Below are 14223 nucleotides of genomic sequence, written 5' to 3'. Positions count from 1 at the left end.
TTCTCCATTATCACTCGAGGACGCCCATCTGTTAGGCACGCCCCAGTCCCGCCTTCGGCACGCCTCCGACCCCCCCCCCCCCCCGGAACTTTGGTCGTCCCCGTGACAGGAAGCAGTTGGGGACGCCCAAAATTAGCTTTCGATTATGCCGATTTGGGCGACCCTGAGAGAAGGACGCCCATCTCCCGATTTGTGTCTAAAGATGGGCGCCCTTCTCTTTCGAAAATAAGCCTGATAGTAATACTTTTAGGGTTCATATTTTTTTTATTAAATCTTTCAGAAATCAAGCCAATACAGATAAGAAAAGTATTTGGGTCACATAACATTTGTAAAGTCAACAAACAACCCCCAAAATACTTACAATGCAAACCTACCCTCCACTCCCCCCCCCCCCCCCCCCACTTTATAATACTATGATTCCCCATTTTACTTTCCTACCCCATGAGCATAGTAGCACTTTTAAAACAAATAGGAAAATATATTTTTTTTTCACTCAACACATAGATAAGTTCTGGAAGTGATTGGCAGAGGATGTGATAAAAGCAGTTAGCATAGCTGGGTTTAAATAAAAGGTTTGCATACATTTCTATAGGTAGAGTCCATAAAGCGTTATTAAAATAGACCCAGAAAAAGCCATTACACTACTTATCCCTGGAGAGGAGTTGGTAGCATGGAATTCTACAAGTTACTTATGATCAGGGTTGGCCACTATTGGAAGCAGGTTACTGGGCTAGATGGACCTTTGGTTTGATCCAGTATGGCTGTTCTTATGCTATGTGCTTATGCTTAGAACTCTATTGCCTATGTTTGCTAAGCGGTGCTATGGGCACGTTAGTGTTTTTAACACATGTAAATAGTTTATGCGTGTTAAACGCCAACGCGCCCATAGAAATGTATAGGTGCGTTAGTGTTTAACGCACCTTAAATTTACAGGTGCGTTAAAAACGCTAACGCACCTTAGTAAACATACCCCTATGTGCTCAGACCAGAAAGACTGAGACAGGAGGACCCAGGTAGGAAACATTATGGGGTATGTTTACTAAGGTGCGTTAGCGTTTTTAACGCACCTGTAAATTTCAGGTGCGTTAATCGCTAACGCACCTATACATTTCTAAAAACGCTAACGTGCCCATAGGGCAGCTTAGTAAACATAGGCGTTTGTGTAGTCATTAGTCAACTAGTAGTTGGGAGGGGGGGGGGGGGTGACAGGGAAAGAGAGGGATGGGTAGGGGATTCTGGTGCTGCCTGTGGTTTTTTTTTTGGGGGGGGGGGGGGAGGAGGAAGAGGGGGAGGGCTGCTAAAGCCATGTTAGTTTTATAAGAGGCAGGGGATGTTCTAGTGAGATCCCCCCCGTCAACCAAGCTGTTTTGTTTTGATAGTAGTGTTGGGATGGGGGGGAAGGGTTTTGCACTATGATATTTAAACTAAAAATCTGTTATATATATTTCACTTGTTCTGTTACATAGTGTCTTTTGTTTTGCTTAAAATGGTGTTTTACAGGATTGTGCTTGGAGGGACAGCAGGCAATGGTGATTTTTAACTCTTTAATTTCAATCCGGGGAACGGGGGTGAGGGTGTGAAGACAGATGAGCCCCTGCCCCTGATCTTTGAAACCCCCCCGCTCAGCGTAACTAAAGTGATCTGACCTTTGCCTGGGGATTTCCCTGCCCCTCCCACCCAGCCACGAGGAGTATCAGCAGCTCAAGAGGGTCTGCTAAGCTTTCAGTTCGAGAGGAGCTGCGAGACTAGAGGCACCCCAGAGCCAAGTCCGGGCCCGATCTGCCCCTCCAACTTGCCAGCCGCTGTGAGTACGATCTCTCCCCCCCCCCCCCCCCCCAGGAGCCCCCTTTCCCTCGAGTCTGATCGCTCTTGCTAACCTCATCTGAAATACTGAATCCCCTGTGCCAGGGTTGCCAGGCTCTTGTCACTTGCTCAGCTAACTTAATTTATAATTTGCTGCATTTTTTCACTATAGATTTGGCCAGAAAGAGTAAACCCCCTTTTCTTTCTATGTAGCACCCATTCATTCTAGGAGAAAACTCTGAAGGCTACATTTCAAAGCCACGTGGTTACAGCAGCCAGAGGTTGAAAAAGGATCCTGGGAGCAGGGGTTGGAAAGAGAGAGGCTGAACTTTTCATTCAAGGCTGGTGGTTTAGCAGGGTGGCTCTCCCGTTTGTGTGCTGGAGCCCCTTTTCTGGGAAAAGCCCGGGGTCTTGGTGATACTTTTCGGGGGGGGGGGGGGGGGGGACATGATTAGGCCGTTTGTTGTTGGAGATCTTATAAAGAGGAAACTCTGAGCTTCCAGTGCTGTCCTGGACTGTTTCTTCTCCTCAACAGCAGGTGACACACGGCTAAATCCCGGGTAGTTATCTGCAAATAGGTATGTTGTCATTTGAGACTTGCGCGTGTGTAATACAGTTACTAATAAAGAGGGGTTTTTTTTTTTTGGGAGGGGGGGGTATGCTTTTATTTGTTCATTTTTAAGGAAAGATGAGAGACCCTCTGGTTTAAACAGCTTCACGTCCCTCCCTCCTTTCCATGATCCAGGTTTTGACTCTTGGGGTTGACTGTCCGTCCTTAGCTCGCGAGCCAGCCAGACCCTTAGCCAGAAAGCTAAATGACTCTTTTAAAAACATGCTTCATTATCTGTGGTAATCTGAAAATCTGATCTGCTTCAGGATGCTTTCTAGACTGTGAATCATTTTAGTGGAGACGTTGTGCCCTGACAGTTCTCATCAGCTGCAGTTTCTTCCACCCTTCCTCATTCCACTCCTTCCAGGAACTTTAAAATAGGGCAGCGGGTTAAAAAGATTTAAAGCAAAGCAAAGCCCGAGGGAGTCCCGGTCAGGGCATGGAGCTGCTTTTTGTTTTGACTTCCTCGGTTACCCTGCTCTGCCCCCAGCGGACTTACCTTGTGCTTATGCTCTGAGCTCTGAACATGTTTGGGATCCAGAGATCCAATTGTAATGTTAAGGAAAACAAACTATGTAGACATGGTAAGACCCTCTGGCTTGCTCCCTGATTTTCCTACTCTAACAGGCACAGTGAGATCCTGTGTTGAATTCTGTGCGTGTATTTGGGGGTAGGGGAGGAATGGGGGTCTCTACATATTCCCAAAGGGGATCCGGACTCGTACAGAAGGACAAATTATATAGTCACAGGAGCCAACTTTTCAAAATGTTTGGGGGTGCTAAACTTAATGGAAATTTCCCCTCCTTGGAAGCAGTCAAAGAGTTTGCTGAATATTGGGGGTGCTCACAGTACTCATTAGTGGAGCTGGCTCCTATGTCAGTCTTAATTATCTGACGTAAACGGACCGACCCGTTTGTTAGTCAAGTGAAAACACTGCATAAACAAGGCACAACAGAGTTCCCGATTTTCAAACATTGTTCCTAAAACAAAGATTTTTAATAGAAATAAATGTGATGTCACGTCTGTCCGGTATGCCTGATGGTCGGATAATAGACTGTACTGTACATTGTGGTAAAAGCCTTGAAAGAATTCAGCTAATCCCCCCCCCCCCCCCCCCCCCTTATCCCAAGTCATCAAAGACAGCGTGCGTAGTATTTTATCTAGCTATGAACTGAACTGGGATTTGTAGTATGGAATGTTGCTACTCTGAGATTCTGCATGGAATCTTGTCACTCTTTAGGATTCCAGAATCTTGGTATTCTTTGGGGTTCTACATGGAATATTGCTACTCTTTGAGATTCTGCATGGAATCTTGTCACTCTTTAGGATTCCAGAATCTTGGTATTCTTTGGGGTTCTACATGGAATATTGCTACTCTTTGAGATTCTGCATGGAATCTTGTCACTCTTTAGGATTCCAAAATCTTGCTATTCTTTGGGGTTCTACATGGAATGTTGCCACGATTTGGGTTTCTGCCAGATACTTGTGACCTGGCTTGGCCACTGTTTGGAAGCCAGGATACTGGGCTAGATGGACCATTGGTCTGACCCGGTATGGCTACTCTTCTGTTCTTATGTAAGTGCCTGGCCAAGGCTTAGACCAGCCAAGTGGTGTTTGATGAGCTGCTCTGCCAGTGTGGATTTCACACTGGTGGGTTGGTTTTAAAGGTCATTACCATTGTGGTCTCCTTGTGGGTGGCTACAGGGGGCTGCTATATAGTCATTTGTATAAGGATTGCATCAGTTTTACTGAAAATCATGTTACAGTCATAACGTGCAAATACGTATTAGTACATTACGTTCTGTGTTGTTTATGATGTAGTAAGAGTTTCTGTGCAGAGGTTTTGCTGATTACTTGAAAGATCAGGGCCAGGGTCCTGCTTCCCCTCCCTACACATTTTTATCATGATTACCTCCTGTCCCTCCAAGCAAAATCCTGTAAAAATACAATAGACATCATACTTCAACTCCCATCCACCAAAACAGCAACAGTCTTTCCGCAGTCCCAAAGTGTTGGTGGTGCTTGTATGTATGTAGGGAGGGGGGGGGGGGGGTTGGCTTCAACATAACACCCTCTGCCCCTTGCAAAATCAACAGAGGTTTGGCACCCCAACACTTCTCCCGTACCCACTAAAACAGGGGTCCTTAGTGTAACATCTCCTGACCCCACAAAAATAGTAACACTCATTGCCAAATCTAATTTCTGCCCCACTTTTTCACTCTGTACTGTGTAACATAGTAACATAGTAGATGACGGCAGAAAAAGACCTGCATGGTCCATCCAGTCTGCCCAAGACAAACTCATATGTGTATACCTTACCTTGAATTTGTACCTGTCCTTTACAGGGCACAGACCGTATAAGTCTGCCCTCCCCTATCCTCGCCTCTCAACCACCACCCCCTCTTCCCCCCACCTGCTCCGCCACCCAATTTCAGCTAAGCTTCTGTGTGGTAAGCAGCTTTGACTTCCCCCTTCTCTCTATTTTTGCCACTGCCCTCCGTCCAGCAGCCGCATCCTCTTTCTCCCCACATACTGTACCCAGCAGTTCTCCCCTTTCTCTCCCTCACCACCAGCCCTTTTCTCCCCACTTCCTTCTTTCCTTCCATCCCTTTGTCCCTTCTCTTCACAGCTGCCTCAACTCTGTGCCGTCCCACAAAGCACCAGAATATCCTCAAATAATCCCTTTCCCTGCAGCATTCCCCCACACCACTCTTTTCCCCCTGCTTACTATTCTGTTGGTACCTGTAACCAGGTGCCCCTAGGTGCAGCCAAGGATAGAACAATCTCCTCCAGCCAAGAAATAGATGTCCACCAGTAACTTCAATCTTAAGGACTTTTATTCTATGCAGGTTTCTAGTACACAGTTCCAACAGCAGCATAGCACAAACCAGGATTCAATACAGGCTTACAGGCTGGGCTCGTTATCCAGGGCACAATAAACAGTAATTCAGTTCCCAAGACAAACAGTTCTTTCAGTTCATCATCACAGTTCAGTCACTAAGCAGCATTTTCTACCTTCTATCCTCTTTACCTTCAGGAGAGTTCAATATTTTAGGGACTCCTTCTACCCAAGGGTTTTCCCCTGCATCAGCTTCCCAGTGAATTCAATACTTTTGGGACTTCCTCTCACCCAAGGAATCTCAGCCTGCTTCAGTACTTTAGGGACCTCCCTGCCCAAGGATTTTCAGCCTGCAACTGCTTCTCTCCTTCTGCTTCTCTCTCCTGAACTGAACTCCACTGCTGCTCTCCTGGGACTCCTTCCCACCTGCCTAATCAATCCCTGGCATCTGCCTTCACAACCAATCATTCTCCACTCATTAGCTTCTCTACACACCCATACCAGCTGAGTTGAGCATGAGCCTCATGAAGAGCTCCTGCACACAGGGTTTCCTAACTCTCTTTCCTGCTAGTGGCAGCAACTCTATACAACCTGCCAGCTTACACCCATGTCTTCCCTGATTGCAGCTAGGAGTCCAGTCCAGGTTTTCCATCTCACCCCCCTGGCTCCTTGCCTGCAATGCCTTCTGGGACTTGTAGTTCAGACTGAAACTGCCTTAATCCAACTATCCTGGATGTGACTTTATCACATACCATACTACTCTCCACCCACACTCATCCCCTTTCCGCCCCAGCACCAGTATTCAGCACTCTTCCCTCTCTCTCTCTCTACCCCCTCCACTCCTTCTCTGCCACTCCTCTCCCAGCGGCTAGTTGGTCACTCCAAATGTTTCTTACTTGCATCCTCCTGTCTGACTTTCTGTGGTCTGGTCCCACAGACTTCCAAGCATATGGCTGGAAGAAATGGGCTTTAGCAGCAAGGAGATGGGCAGATGGGCAGGCTGAAGCCAGTGTGGCAATAGAGTCCGAGGGATGGCTTGCAGGTAGGTCAGGCTGTGAAGATGAAACAGCGCCACCTCCTGTATTCATGCTCATAGCTGGTACGTGCATTATTGCAGCCAAGGACCCCTGCTTCCAGGGCTTCCCGGGCCGTGTGCGGGGCAGGGAGCAGCACAGGACCTGGAGGAGCCATAAACTGCTGCTGGAAGCCATGGTATAGAGAGGGTCTCCAGCATCCAGGGACCAGTGATTGCTTTGCTTTTCTCCTCTCCTCCCTCCCAGTTGACGGTAGGAGACCAAAGCACTGCTGACCCAGTGCCTCTGTAAACCACTCCTACTGCCCAGAGCACTTATGTCAATAAGGATCACCGTATGGTTCAAATGGCTTTAAGCAACGTGAGAAATGGGCTACTGATTAATCCACATGATGCAAGGAGGGAACCAGAGAAGCGATGGATAGTGCCTGTGAGCAATGGACAGAGGAATTACTATTTATTCATTTATTTATTAGGATTTATTTATCGCTTTTTTCAAGGAATTCACTCAAGGTGGTGTACAGTAAGAATAAATCAAACATAAGCAATAGACAATTACAGCGGTAAAAATAGTCAAATAATAATGCAAAACATGGCATAGTATACCACTTACAATGTCAACACAATGTGTAATAGAACATTTTAATAGTTATAATAATACCTACAAGAATCAGAGTTCAGGGCCATGGGGTTCTCACCCAAAAAGTTGATTACTAGATCCCTGATCAGAACTCCATCCTCTCTGATCCTGTGAAAGCATATAATTGTACATCATATACCATTAACAGTAACATAAGAAATTAAGTGTTGCCATACTGGGACAGACCGAAGGTCCATCAAGCCCAGTATCCTGTTTCCAACAGTGGCCAATCCAGGTCACAAGTTCCTGGCAAGATCCCAGAACAATAAAACGGATTTTATGCTGCCTATCCTAGATTATGCAGTGAATTTTCCCCAAGTCCATCTTAATAATGGCTTATGGACTTTTCTTTTAGGAAATGATCCAAACTCTTTTTAAACCCTGCTAAGCTAACTGCTTTTACCACATTCTCTGGCAACAAATTCCAGAATTTAATTGCACATTGAGTGAAGAAATATTTTCTATCCTCTGCTGGGTGCATTATAAAGTAATGCAAAACCCTGCAAGAACCAATAGCAAACCTGCCACACAACAGCAGTATTAGCAGCCAGGACTTGTACAACATCGACCCTACCTACGAAGTGACAGCACTGATAATTTTACAGCAGGCCCTAGAACCCCAATACATCTCTAAACCAGACTTCTACCGATTCCCACACAGAAAATAACTCTAGCAGAACATTTCATCTTCCTCACACACAAAGAACATGGACAGACCCTTCTTTAAATTCAAAATAAAGAATCACAAATTAGAAATATTCAGGTAACACCTGAGCTGGAAATTACAGGGCGCCAGACTCTGCAAGCAGTGCAACGCTGGAGAAAGAGAAAAAGAAACACAATTCTACCCCTCTCTGATACTGATCTTTCCCTTTCAGTTTTCTTTCATTTATTTTTCTGCTTCCTTATCCACTCAGATTTCCCCCTTCCTCCTTACCATCTGGTCATCAATCTCCTGACTATTGCATCTGGGTACTAGCTTTCCAACTCTTTCTCTCACATCTTTTCCAGCTCATCGGCACACTGAGTTACACTATCCCCAGCCCTCACGTGCTTCTTGTTCTTCAGGGCCGCCGAGGGACTGAGCTGGGCTCGGGGCAGGGCCACTGCCGCCCGCCCCCCCCCCCCCCCCCCCGATCATCACCGCTCCCCAGGATCATCGCTGCCACAACTGAGATACCTTGTGGCTGGCAGAGATCCCGAGGCCCCGCCAGTGGAAGAATCCAGTGCTGCTCTTCACTCCATGCTTCTACGGCCTCTTATTCCTCTCTGGTTCACTCACTGGCCCCTCTGTATCCCCCAGTCCAGCATCTTCCCTCTGTCCTGCAACAGCATCTCTCCATTTTCCCTTCCTTGTTTCCTCCCCTTGCTTCTTCCTATCTTCCTCATCCATATTGTTTCTGAATTTTGTTACCCGCTTTGAACCACTTTTATTGGAGTTGGCGGGATACAAGAACTACATTACACTTACATTTCATTTCTGTCTCCTCATCCCCCCCAGCATTGCCCCTTTTCCCCTCTCTCAGGGCCGCAAAGAGACAAAGCCAGGCCCGGGGCAAACAATCTTAAGGGCACCCCTCGCACACACAGACACCCCCCTCCCCTCCGCACCATCAGTCAAAATTAAAATTTTGATAATATCCACTCCGCTCTATTACAACCAACTGTCCGTACTAGGGTTATAACTAACACGTGTACTTATGTAATCAAGGGCGAGTCGCTGTAGAGGAACAGTCTGGCACAGGTTGCTTACAGGAATTGCGGTTGGCGGTGGCTGAAAGGTAGATTGGGGGGGAGGGGGGGTTGTGACAGAGAGAGAGGAGTGAGGCGCCACCAGTGAGGAGCTTTGGGGGACCACTAGACTGGGTGGGCCTGAGGCAAGTATGGGTGGGCTCGTGCCCACCCGTAGCTACGCCACTGGCTTGTGCAGAAAAAGGAAGTACAAGGAGGCCAGCGACGCAAATACGGAGCAGCCGAACCTAACATGGCGGCTGCCTCGTGTTGGCCCCTGGCCTGAATCGCCCTTCTGCTTCCGGCTTCCCCGCTTTCCCAGGTGACGAGGAAGGGAGACCCTCAGCGGCATTGGCGGGGAGACCGGAAGTGGGCGGGACCTCAGTGGGCAGCCTCCGTGCACTGCTTAAATGATTGCCGACGAGACAGAGTGGGTCTCTCGGCGGCAGACAGATGCATGGCCACGCTAGGGGCGGAGCATGGCTGGCCGCAGCGCCGGATTGAGAAGCGGGCTCTCTAGCTGGAAAGCATGGCGGAGAGCCGGAGCATCGGCAATTCCAGGTCCAGGGCTCGGGTGCTTCCTAGCGATTGTTAATGTGTTTTGATGTGTTTACAATAAAGCTGTGGCCATTTATTCCCAAAGAAAAAACTCCTGTCTCATGCTTGGTCTGTGTGGCACGATGGGTTAAGATGAGGGAGGGGGACCAGAGCGAGTGCAGCCTGCCCATGTTATTGACATAGGAGGTGGGACACGGCTGGAAGAGGGACTCATGGCCAGCAGAGCAGAGTTAACATGATAACCCGGCACACAGGAGCAGGAGACCAATCCAGCCTTCTGACTGTGCCTGCCACCGGAAGCTTGAAAAAAGTGGCTTTTCTATTGTTGGCGCTGGGCCCCCTTGGAGACTGGGGAATCTTGCCCCCCCCCCCCCCCCCCCGATGGCTCTGCCCTCTCTCCACTCACAGCATTCTCTGTCTCACCTCTGTCCCCCTTCTCTTTATCTTCTCATCTCCCTTATCTCTTCTCCCTTAAGCCATGACCCTCCTTTCCCACCCTCCCCCCCATCCTCTACTTGCTTGGAGTCATTGAACGATAGGCAACAGTGATCGAGAGAGACTGCTGTGCCGGACATGGGTCCTTCTTCCTGCCTTGTCCCGCTTATGTGGAAAGAAGAAGTTACTTCACAGGAGGCAGGACGTGGCAGGAAGAAGGATCCATGGCTGACAGAGCAGTCTCTCGATTGATCGCTTGCTGCCTGCCATTCAATAGCTCCAGACAAGTTCAGGACTGGAGGGGGAGCACAGTAGGCCCACTACATTATTTGCCTCAGGTCCAGCTTTGTCTCTGGGCAGCCCTGCTCCCCCCTCCCTCTCCCCTCACTATGCTACTGACTGGAAGTCAGATTTGTTAATGGCAACAAAGATTTAGGACATTGGTAAGAAAACTCAGGCACGGACCTGCTCTCTGATTTGCACAGAAAAATAATCTAGTCTTATGCTGTTTTTATATTTTATTATTGTAGTATTATATGTGCTCAAAATAAGTCCAAAAAAATTGCTTCTTGCGCACTTTTGTTTGAAAATAACTTTTGTACTTGATCATTTTGCAAATCAACTTTGTTTGCAGGTCAAAATGATACTGGACCAGCCCTCCGAAACAGCACAAGTCACCAGCTGCAGCTGAAAACTTGTCTTCCTTGAAGAAGGAGGGTGTCTTTGGGGTGGGATCCAGAGCTGAAGCCCCAAAGTAGAGGTTATTTGCCCGTAAAGGACCCTCTCAGCAGCTCAGCATGGAACACACATTCCCTGGCCTCCTATTTGTCATGCTGCTAGCCGTGAACCTCAGAAACCTCGTCAGTGCGAAGATCCCCTGTGAAGGGGCAAAATCTCAGGTCTGCCCTCCAGGTGAGACTTTCACAAGTCTATGAGCAGCAAAGATGTTTCCCATCTTTGCTTTCAGCTAGCATCCTTTCCATCCGTACTTCTTCCCCTTCGACTACAGATGCTAATCACATTTTCATACTGTTACTAAAGGAGAATCATCTCCAATTTGTCTGTGTTAATTTCTTATTGTTGCATCATTTACCATTAGCTGTAATTGATTGAAAACTCAGCATGGGTAAAATACCGGCGATGGCTCAGAATTTAAAACACTTGTCAAAGTGCAATAACGGGAAAGAGTTCTGGTCACATGAATATTGCGGTTTGTGTTAAGGAATAAGTATCATTTGAGAGCGGCAGCTCATCTTCCGGAGAAGGGGTTTTCAACCCAGTCCTCAGGGCACACCTGCTACTGCTGGAAGGAGAGGCTGCCACTGTGGGCGGGGCTGGGTGGAGTTATGGGTGTGGCTGGAAGGAGTTGTGGGCGGGGCAGGTTCTAAATCTCCCACATAGGAGGCTTGCCCCCTTGGCAGCTCTGGAATAGGGAAAGGGAAATGGGACTTGGTATACCGCCTTTCTGAGGTTTTTGCAACTACATTCAAAGCGGTTTGCATATATTCAGGTACTTATTTTGTACCAGGGGCAATGGAGGGTTAAGTGACTTGCCCAGAGTCACAAGGAGCTGCAGTGGGAATCGAACTCAGTTCCCCAGGATCAAAGTCCACTGCACTAACCACTAGGCTACTCCTCTACTCATTCCACCAATAAGAGCCAACCTCATCAGTGATGTCATAATGGCTTGATTGCCCAATACTTGGCTCACTTCTGATATTGTGATGTCATAAGGGAGAGGGGGAAAGGGAAATGGGATTTGATATACTGCCTTTCTGTGGTATTTTGCAACTACATTCAAAGTGGTTTACTTATATTCAGGTACTTATTTTGTACCAGGGGCAATGGAGGGTTAAGTGACTTGCCCAGAGTCACAAGGAGCTGCAGTGGGAATCAAACTCAGTTCCCCAGGATCAATAGGGCGTAGTGCAGATCCATGCATAACTTCTAATTACTGACAAGTGCTTAGTAACTCCAAAAATTGATTATGCACCTAATTGACCAATTACAAATCAAGGGGCTGGTGGTTGGGAGGCGGGGCTAGTGCTGGGCAGACTTCTACGGTCTGTGCCCTGAAAAAGACAGATACAAATCAAGGTAAGGTATACACAAAAAGTAGCACATATGAGTTATCTTGTTGGGCAGACTGGATGGACCGTGCAGGTCTTTTTCTGCCGTCATCTACTATGTTACTATGGTGCTCATTTTCAAAGCATTTAGACTTACAAAGTTCCATAGGTTACTATGGAACTTTGTAAGTCTAAGTGCTTTGAAAATATGCTTCTATGTATGCAGATCTGGGATTTGTGCCCAAATTTGGGTGACCTATACAGAATCCGGGGGGGTAAATGTCCAGTTATTTGCAGTTTAAAGCTAATGACAAAATAGTCCAATTGAGGCCGGTTCCAAGCCCAAAGGAGAGGCAGAAACCTTCCGGAACGAAAAGGAATTGACCTAAGAGAAATGTTTGACTATTGTGTCACAGTCCAAAGTGATCAGAGACCAATAAAATAAAAAACGGATGAGTAACTGAAAATACTTCTTTCTGCTTTGCTCTAGGTACTTTCTACAACACCACCAACTGTGCTGGCTGCGCTAGATGCCCTGCCGGCAGCTATTCCGATCAATCAAGCACGCGCAGCTACTGCAACAAATGCAGGATGTGTCGAGGTAACTTTTTTAAAAGATGGTTGGTATGCATCACTGAAGACACACAGATAACTACTACTACTACTTATCATTTCTAAAGCGCTACTAGACGTACGCAGCGCTGTACACTTGAACATGAAGAGACAGTCCCTGCTCGATAGAGCTTACAATCTAATTAGGACAGACAAACAGGACAAACAAGAGATAAGGGAATATTAAAGTGAGGATGATAAAATAAGGGTTCTGAACAAGTGAATAAGGGTTAGGAGTTAAAAGCAGCATCAAAAAGGTGGGTTTTTAGCTTAGATTTGGCCAGAGATGTAGCTTGACGTACTGGCTCAGGAAGTCTATTCCAGGCATATGGTGCAGCAAGATAAAAGGAATGGAGTCTGGAGTTAGCAGTGGAGGAGAAGGGTGCAGATAAGAGAGATTTACCCAGTGAACGGAGTTCCCGGGGAGGAATGTAGGGAGAGATGAGAGTGGAGAGGTACTGAGGAGCTGCAGAGTGAATGCACTTATAGGTCAATAAGAGGAGTTTGAACTGTATGCGGAAACGGATAGGAAGCCAGTGAAGTGACTTGAGGAGAGGGCTAATATGAGCATAATATTAGTCATGCAGTAGAATTTTGAACAGATTGAAGAGGAGAGAGATGGCTAAGTGGGAGACCTGTGAGAAGCAAGTTGCAATAGTCTAAGCGAGAGGTGATAAGAGCATGGATGAGGGTTCTGGTAGTGTGCTCAGAAAGGAAAGGGCAAATTTTGCTGATATTATAGAGAAAGAAACGACAGGTTTTAGCAGTCTGTTGAATATGTGCAGAGAAGGAGAGGGAGGAGTCGAAGATGACCCCAAGGTTACGACTGCAGACAGTGCTTGGTTTGTGAAGCCAGAGCGCAGTTGACCTACTGGCATGCTCAGAATCCCCAGACCCCATCAACTCTTAGGGGAGTCCTTTTACTAAGCTGCAGTAAGCACTAGCGTGTGTTTACCGTGGCAAAAAAGGGCTCAGCACGGGGCAGGCTCAAGCATCCCGCAGTAATTTTTGCATGTGGGGCTGAGATGGAAAAAAACAGACTCTGATTGAAAGGGGAACAAATAGAAGGTCATCATTGTAGGATTGTAATAGAAGGTCAAGGAGTGTGAAGAATGAGAACATGGCTATGGAGTGAAAAGTGTATGAAACAGTCTTCCAAAGTTTAGTGGTGGAGGACTAGGACATAGGACTAGGGGGCATTCGATGAAGCTACAAAGTAGTAAATTTAAAACGAATCAGAGAAAACTTTTCTTCACTCAGCGTGTAATTAATTAAACTCTGGAATTCGTTGCCAGAGAATGTGGTAAAGGCGATTAGCTTAACAGGGTTTAAAAAAGGTTTGGACGGCTTCCTAAAGGAAAAGTCCATAGACCATTATTAAATTGACTTGGGAAAATCCACTGCTTATTTCTGGGATAAGCAGCATAAAATGTTTTGTACTTTTTGGGATCTTGCCGGGTATTTGTCACCTGGATTGGCCACTGTTGGAAACAGGATGCTGGGCTTGATGGACCTTTGGTCTTTCCGAGTATGGCAATACTTATGTACTTATGGGATTCCAGAAAGTACAGAGAGGATGGCTAGCTGTGAACAAGTGAAGGGAAGCTGTGGATCAATGGGGGTCTGAGGTATGACACCAAGGCCCAGATGCACAAAACTTTAACAACCCTTTAACCACCCTTTATCGAAGAAATTGCCAACCGTTTCATGTACTAAAGCCCATTTTTCGAGGACCGTAGCAGCTAACGAAAATGGAATGCAGATGAGCAATTAGTGTAGAAACCCTTTTGAAATGACATGCACTAACGTTTTCCAATTGGTTTAACGAAGGAAAACGCCGAGAAATCTAACGAGAGGTCTGTACCTCTCGTTAGGGCTCTCCGGCTAAAAACT

The 14223-nt window shown here is 46.9% G+C and overlaps 1 protein-coding gene across 1 annotated transcript in view; it reads left to right on the top strand.

Annotated features, from left to right (window-relative positions):
• Positions 1-1736: 1736 nt before the first annotated feature.
• TNFRSF9 (TNF receptor superfamily member 9) overlaps positions 1737-14223 on the top strand; it is a 37125-nt gene continuing 24638 nt past the window's right edge. Inside the window, exons 1-3 of the mRNA XM_030186009.1 lie at positions 1737-1804; positions 10284-10561; positions 12209-12319. Of these exons, the coding sequence (XP_030041869.1) occupies positions 10447-10561; positions 12209-12319 (226 nt within the window). The 5' untranslated portion in view covers positions 1737-1804; positions 10284-10446. The remainder of the gene's footprint in view (positions 1805-10283; positions 10562-12208; positions 12320-14223) is intronic.

Source organism: Microcaecilia unicolor, chromosome 13 (assembly GCF_901765095.1).
Source record: "Microcaecilia unicolor chromosome 13, aMicUni1.1, whole genome shotgun sequence".
NCBI classification, from domain to species: Eukaryota; Metazoa; Chordata; class Amphibia; order Gymnophiona; family Siphonopidae; genus Microcaecilia; species Microcaecilia unicolor.
Note: the sequence above shows the minus strand (reverse complement) of the source record. Positions and strands in the feature narration are given on the sequence as shown.